The sequence below is a fragment of the Nakaseomyces glabratus genome, chromosome L (genome assembly GCF_010111755.1).
Source record: "Nakaseomyces glabratus chromosome L, complete sequence".
Classification (NCBI taxonomy): domain Eukaryota; kingdom Fungi; phylum Ascomycota; class Saccharomycetes; order Saccharomycetales; family Saccharomycetaceae; genus Nakaseomyces; species Nakaseomyces glabratus.
Window position 1 is genome coordinate 619,530 of NC_088962.1, and position 8,123 is coordinate 627,652.

At 37.2% G+C, this 8,123-nt stretch overlaps 2 protein-coding genes across 2 annotated transcripts; both read left to right on the forward strand.

Moving 5' to 3' along the window:
* Nucleotides 1-586: 586 nt before the first annotated feature.
* PBS2 (mitogen-activated protein kinase kinase PBS2) lies at nt 587-2,665 on the forward strand (the record flags this gene model as incomplete). The annotated part of the gene is made up of 1 exon (XM_449020.2): nt 587-2,665. The coding sequence occupies one exon, from the start codon at nt 587-589 to the stop codon at nt 2,663-2,665; it is 2,079 nt and encodes a 692-aa protein (XP_449020.2).
* A 1,253-nt stretch (nt 2,666-3,918) lies between these two features.
* TRK1 (Trk1p) lies at nt 3,919-7,977 on the forward strand (the record flags this gene model as incomplete). The annotated part of the gene is made up of 1 exon (XM_449021.1): nt 3,919-7,977. The coding sequence occupies one exon, from the start codon at nt 3,919-3,921 to the stop codon at nt 7,975-7,977; it is 4,059 nt and encodes a 1,352-aa protein (XP_449021.1).
* Nucleotides 7,978-8,123: the final 146 nt, after the last annotated feature.

Below are 8,123 nucleotides of genomic sequence, written 5' to 3' on the forward strand. Positions count from 1 at the left end.
GGTGGGCCGGGCAAAACAGAGGAAATTAGAAAGCCAAAAAAAAAATTGTTTTTAGAGCAATTTCTAGAATCTTGAAGCCCAAAAAGGATATAGGAAGGATATAAACTTGGGAAAGGCAAATCAGTTACAAGCAGTAGGTTTTTTATTTGATCTTTAGTCTCAGCTGTCACTGATAATCAACCTAGGCAAGTGCCAAGAATAATAGTAAACGCAGGAGACGAGAAGGGGTTGGAAAAGCGTTTTTTGTTAATCAACTTTTGGAATTTATTTTGATTTGAGGATTTGCAATAGTTAACTGATTCCTGCCAAACTAATATATTGATATTGTCTATCGAATTCCTATTGTTATTGTTTTAGTGTTTGACACATTTTTTTTTGCCCATTTGAAGTGGAGATAAAGAGGCGCAGGTTTTTGTATTTTTTGACAGGTACCTGCAATATTGCATTTGATAGAGTACAAGTAGAAATATACAGGTCTTTTCAAGTGGTGAGATACATTTTATTGCCGTTGTTAAGTCTTCTGATATTTGCTTTTGGTATATAAAAGGGGCTGACTTTCATTCACGGAGGGACTCCTATTAAGAAGATGGATAGAGTCAACAGGCATAGTGTAGCGAGTGTTAATGAGGCAATGGAGAGGGTGCGATTGGACAGAAAGAGCAGTAATGACAGCAATCATAGTCTGGGAGGAGAATCTACTAGCAGAAGTGGAGGATCAGGTATTGGTGTTGCCCCCACTAGTGGCAATAATGGTACTGTGAAAAGAGCTAGTTCAATGTCATCAAACTACAGTAACATAAATGCCTCTTTACATGCGCGTGTGAAAGCATTCCAAGAACAAAGAGGTCTACATAGGTCTAGCAGTTTGGGGAAAGGAGATTCGGAAGAGAACATTGGAAACGTAGGTACAAGTATAAATCCTTCTCCTAGCCTCGGATCTATGAAAGACGAGCCAGTACCAGCGATTCAAAAAATTGTAAATAAACCACTACCGCCATTGCCGGGTCAGAATAGTTCCTCGCTTACACCTTCCCAGGAAACAATCAATATGATTAGCAATGCTTCTCAACAGGCACCAGATGGTCCACTCAATAATATTTCACCTGTTCCAGGATTTAAGGAAGCTATGGGGGGCAATGTAAGAAGAAATGACGGGCAAAATCTTTATGGTTCTACAAGTCCCGCAGTAACAGCCTCGGCTCCTAATATGCCTGCTTTTAATCCAAATAGAAAGGCACCAAGACCTCCCCAAATTCCTCATAATACTGTGATACCAGCAAAACCTATGCAAAGTCTGAGTTCAAGAAGAGGTCTGAAATTACCGCCCGGTGGAATGAAACTGAAACTACCTTCAAAAGGTGACGCGCCAGCATCTATGCCAAGTACAGTTCCTGCAGCTTCATCAGTGAAACCGGTTGTTCATCAAGAATTTGCCGCCACTCCATCAAATAAGAATCACATAAAGAATAATAACGGAAGCACTGAGGGTAAGAGGTCAAATCCAGGTTCCTTAGTGAACGCAGTTCAAACTACATCTATTTCATCAGCTAATGATCAGCAGGATACGGAAGGAACTGAACCAAAAAGCAACTCTAATGGTACTGGTCTGTTTGCAAACTTTTCGCGATATGTGGATATTAAGTCGGGCTCTTTAAATTTTGCTGGTAAGCTTTCACTTTCCTCAAGAGGTATTGATTTTAGCAATGGTTCTAGTTCAAGGATAACACTTGATGAGCTTCAATTTATAGAGGAACTGGGACATGGTAATTATGGTACTGTGTCAAAAGTTTTACATAAGCCAAATAATGTTTTGATGGCAATGAAAGAAGTTAGACTTGAATTAGATGAGTCTAAATTTAGGCAAATTTTAATGGAATTAGAAGTGCTTCATAAATGTAACTCACCATTTATCGTGGACTTCTATGGTGCATTTTTTATAGAGGGTGCTGTTTATATGTGCATGGAATATATGGATGGTGGATCATTAGATAAAATATACGATGAAAACCCCGAAATGGGTGGTATTGATGAGCCACAACTTGCATTTATCACTAACGCTGTCATTCAAGGTTTGAGGGAGCTAAAAGAGGTTCATAACGTGATACATCGAGACGTAAAGCCAACCAACATTCTGTGTTCTGCCAAGCAAGGAACTGTGAAATTGTGTGATTTTGGTGTTTCTGGTAATCTGGTAGCTTCCTTAGCGAAGACAAATATAGGTTGTCAATCATATATGGCTCCTGAGAGAATAAAATCTCTGAACCCTGATAGAGGAACATATACAGTGCAGTCAGACATATGGTCATTGGGTCTAAGTATACTAGAGATGGCATTAGGTAGATATCCTTATCCTCCAGAAACATTCGATAATATATTCTCGCAACTAAGTGCAATCGTAGATGGACCACCCCCTAAACTGCCAGCAGATAAGTTCAGTGATGAGGCCCAAGACTTCGTGTCGTTGTGTCTGCAAAAGATCCCTGATAGAAGACCCAATTATTCTAATCTGTATGAGCATCCATGGCTAGCAAAATATCGTAGCATCGACGTCCAAATGGGGCCATACATTACTAAAAGATTAGAAATCCGGAAAAGAATACTAGCTGAAAAGGGTGAGGACGGTCTTCACAGGACAGTACCTGCATTGCATAAAGGTGGTTTGTAATAAACTGTAAGTTATCGAACGACAGACAAATTTACAAAAGGGTCAATTCTAGGTGATAGAACAGGGGACAAGTCATGGACATCAGCAACTAGCTTGTATGCTGACCAACTCCAATTAAATTGTTCTATCAAGTTCGAAATACATGTGGTTTTATGGATTATACTTCAAACTAAAGATGTTTGTATCTCGATAATCATGTCATTTATCTTTTGTGCATACTATTGATTATGATCAAAGCATTGTTTAGCACAGAGAAATTATTTAATTTATGTATGCCTTGTTCAATTTTTTTTTATAATTTTTTATACTTATACATGCAATCTATTCATATTTCCAACTGTTTTTTTAATTCGGTTGTACTAGAAGGGCAATCTTACCTCATAGTAAGAATTTAGCTATCCTTAAATTATAGGTCTTGTGTAAGCATTTTACAGCAATTTTTGGGCAGTCTGATAATTGATATTCAGCAATAATTGATTTCCACTGATGGAAGTTGATCAGCAATAAGGAGTTAGAGAAATGCATTGACGATGGCACACAAGGCATGAATAGCAACAGGTATACAGACGTCATAACGAGGCTTGGTCCACTGATAGTATCGCATCACTTCCATACGAGTTGTTGTTATTTTAATGTTTTGGTGTGGAACACGATGCGCATCAGTTAGCAACTAGTGCTGTGATAAACAACATTTTTCGGTCCATTGATACAAACAATTTATCGCACTGCAAAAAAACTGACGAAGTGAAAACCAGTGATGGCATACCGGGGTAATTTACTATTTATCAAATTTAATGAACATGACATTTTAATATATTAATGCCATACCATTTTCTTGATCGGAAGTCTTAGTATAACAATTAAATAGGTTATTCTTTTGAGTTAAAGAGTCGTTGAGGGAGTGAATATCTAGCAGAGGACACCCACTGCTCTCCATCCTCTTGTCTACATTTGCAGTTGATCTCTGTGGAAACGGATTCCATACACAAGAGTCAAAAAGTCGTGGATACCTTTTTGTTTTCAAACTCACTTCTTTATTGTTCAGATACAAGAACGATTAGTTGAGATCTCAGCCAATTTCCTCCGGGTACAAAACAATTAGGATTTACTAAGCGATAGATATTATCCCTAAGGTTTTGCTCTTTGACTAATCTCAACTAAGACTTTCCATATCAAAAACAGATAGAATCTGGGAAGAAACTTTTTCTAATTATTATATTTGCAATATCTAAGGCAGGCATAAAAAGAATCATATGGAACTGAGGCGAAGACTGAGTAGAGTGCAAACTCTTACTCAATTCAACTTCTCATACAACAAGAGTTTTGGTCATAAATTCAGAGATTTCATAGCAAAAAGTGGCCACCATGTAAAGCCAATTCAAAAGTATATCTTTCCCAATTTTATTGCTGTCCATTATTTTTACATAATATTCATGACAATTCTGGCGTCTATTTTACTTTATCCTGTTAAAAATTTCAGTTATATCGATATTTTGTTTTTGGCAGCTGGGGCTACCACTCAAGGTGGTTTGAATACGGTTAATATCAATGAACTTACTTTATATCAACAGATGATAATATACATTATATGCTGTCTTTGCACTCCCATTGCAATTCACGGCACACTCGCATTTGTGAGATTATATTGGTTCGAGCGATACTTTGACAATATTAGAGATACATCCAAGAGGAATTATAAAATGAGAAGGACAAAAACAATCTTAGAGAGAGAAAAAACTGCGAGAACTCTTTCTAGGCTACGAACGAATACAACTATACCTATACATAAATCAAATCAAGAAAATTCCCAAAGATCAAATTTCCAAGAGAAGTTGTTTAGTGGTGAGTTTGTTAATAGAGATGAACAAAACTCAATCGAGAGCCAACAGGACGCCATGGATTCCCAAAGTACACAAAACAGTTTACCAACATTCAAAGGCCTTGGTCCAAGTAAAATTCAAAAAACAGCTAGTCCAAGATCACTAAATTCAACTCTACCATCTGGGTCTGTTCTTGAAGATGGTGAAAGTAGAACGCCATATGAGCAGCCAATTGACTACACTATACCTAACTCAAACCCAAACCTTACTGTTCCCGTAGAACGGTTTAAAAGGAGAAGGTCGAGAGATATATCTCCTCAGGATATGTACCGTTCAATTATGATGCTACAGGATAAACATTCTAATATAGATGATAACGAGGAAGGTCCAGCATTGGTAATAGGTTCACCACAAGATAGACAGAACATAAAACCAACTGTACAATCACAGTCAATGGGTCACAATGCACTTACACCTGTGCATTCAATTTCAGACAAAGAAGTAAGTCCAAAACATGTAGACGCAAATGAAATAAATATGGGAATGAAAGTAAAGGATAAACATGGTAATCAAGGCCCAAGTCGCAGAAGTGGAAGTCAATCGCCCTCTAGCGAGAATGCATTTCCGAATGAGAATGATGAAGAGGAAAATTTTTCTCCTTACACTAATTCTCGAAAAATCAAACTAAATAAGCATCCTACAGGTAGGAATTATGATAACTCTTCTGATGACTTGAATAGTGCTGGTAATTACAATTCTGAAGAAGGATTAGAGGGTGAGAATGCAACCCAATCAACAGAGGAAGTAAGTCCCTTAGATTCAGATGATGCTTATTCTGACGGTGATTCCCATGAATATGAGAATACAGAAGTGAATGAAGATTCAGATTCAATTCAGGATATACAAAGTGGAAATAATCGTTTATATAGAAGAAGAACTGATCAGGAACGGAACCTAAATTATGAGTCGGAAGCATCTATCACACAGGATAATATCGAACGCCATAATAACGATTCAATTAATAGTGAGAACGCTGCAAGCGATGATTCCGAAAGTAATGGTGAAAATACAAATGATAGAAATGCTAGAACTCCCAACAAAGGAGGTGAGCCGAAAATTCAATTCAACATTACAGAACCTCCTAGGAAGAGAAGAACACAAAATTTTCATATTATGGAAGCCACAAGACCCAACATACCACATAATGCACATAAAAGAACATCAAGTAATTTATTTCTCAAGCAATTGTCCAAAGGTAAGCGGATACGGCATAATCTTAAAAGGAGACTTTCTAGTGGACCATTTGAGAAAAATGAATCGCCATTTAATCCTTCAATAAAAAATGTGAACAAGCAGAAAGGTTCTCAGAAAGAGACTAATCAAGACAACGGTGAAGATTACTTTGCAGACAATGAGAGTGATGACGATGATAATAATCCAGCCAGTTCTGACTACAATGGGCTATCCAAAACTGTATCATATAACAACACTGAGGATAGAAAGCCTGACCCGGTAAGACTTACTATGGAGAGAGCGATGACTATGGATAATATAACACCTGAGGATCTCAATAAGTTAGCTCAAAAACCTGACTTCCAAAAAATGGTATACAAAAATTGGAAAAGAAAACACAGGAAAAACAAGAAGAATAGAAAATTAGGATGGAATAAAAAATTTGATTTTGAGGACACACTACCCACCGTTTTTGACAGTCATAATGAGGGCCATCAAAGGACGATGTCTAATGATGAAGATAACGAAGACATTAGAAATGGTAATATTGACAGGTATAACACGATTGACTACAACGATGGTTACCAAATTGATCCCGACATGAATGAGGAGGGCTATTTTGGCGTTTCTTTTAATAATGACTACAATTTTAGTCGTCATCCTTTTTCTCGGACAATGAGTGCCAACTATCTGTCTTGGGAGCCTACAGTTGGACGTAATTCTTTATTTGTCGATCTAAGTAGAGCACAGAAGGAAGAATTAGGTGGTGTTGAATATAGATCGATTAAATTATTATGCAAAATTCTTGTTATCTATTACCTGGGCTTTCATATCATGTCATTCACAATGCTACTTCCTTGGATTACTCATAAGACAAAATATAAACATATTGTAAGGGATGATGGTGTATCTCCAGGTTGGTGGGGTTTTTTTACAGCTATGAGTGCTTTTAATGACTTGGGTTTGACACTAACTCCTGATTCAATGAGCTCTTTCAATCGGGCAGCCTATCCACTTATTGTAATGATTTGGTTCATAATTATAGGTAACACTGGATTTCCTGTATTATTGAGATTCATAATATGGGTGATGTATCACTTATCGTCAGATTTGTCACAACTGAGGGAGAGTCTGGCCTTCTTGCTGGACCATCCTCGTCGTTGTTTCACGCTATTATTTCCTAGCACCGCTACATGGTGGTTATTTGGAATTTTGGTAGGTCTAAACATTACAGATTGGATTTTGTTTATCATTCTGGACTTTAATAATGTCGTTGTGAAGCCGAATCCCAAAGGTTATAGAGTTTTAATGGGATTGTTTCAAGCAGTTAGCACAAGAACCGCTGGGTTTTCTGTTGTCGATCTAAGCCAACTTAATTCTGCAGTGCAAGTGTCATATATGATTATGATGTACGTGTCTGTTTTGCCTTTGGCTATTTCTATTCGTAGAACTAATGTTTACGAAGAGCAATCTTTGGGTTTGTACGGGAATGTAGAAGATGATGACTCAAGTGATTCAGATTATGAAGACCATTTAAGTTCGGAGGAAGAACTATTAGCTAAAAATGGAGATAACGACGATGACGAAGAAACGCTAGACTCACAATATTATTCGAAATCCATACGCGGTAGAAATGATAGCGATGAAAGCTCTTCTAATGAAGGAGGTAGTAACTCTTCAGCAAAGAAGAGAAAAAGGACAGCCAAAAAAGAATCCTCCAAAGGTAAAAAGAAGAAAAGAAGAGTGTCTGAAAAGAAATCTAAATCGTTTATTGGTGCACATTTACGGCGCCAATTATCCTTTGATTTATGGTTTTTATTTTTAGGTCTTTTTGTTATCTGTATTTGTGAAAACGGGAAGATTAAAGACGTTGCGAGACCTGCATTTAATGTGTTTCCTATTCTCTTTGAGATCGTGAGTGCCTATGGTACTGTCGGCCTATCTCTCGGATATCCAAATACTTCGCAGTCACTGTCAGGACAATTTACTACTCTCTCTAAGCTTGTGATCATTGCTATGCTAATTAGAGGAAGAAACAGAGGTCTGCCATACACTCTTGACAGAGCCATTATATTACCAAGTGACAGACTTGAACGTATTGATCATATTGAAGATTTGAAGTTAAAACGGACTGCAGGCCTACATGCAAGGCATCAACCAAGGCCCGAAGACGAGAGGAAGAAATCAATAGCAAAGAAAAGTTTCAAATATATCAAAAAAGGTGGCAAAGGTTTATTATACCCAAGCAAATTGTTATAAATTTCCCGAATATTTGGTTTTTTGAGCCGCTTTCTAGTTTACACAGCATTTGTTAAATTTTTTCGTTTCTACTATATACCAACATGCATACACTAATAAAAAAATAGCATATTCTTTAACTTTACTCTCAAATTATAAAAATTTGG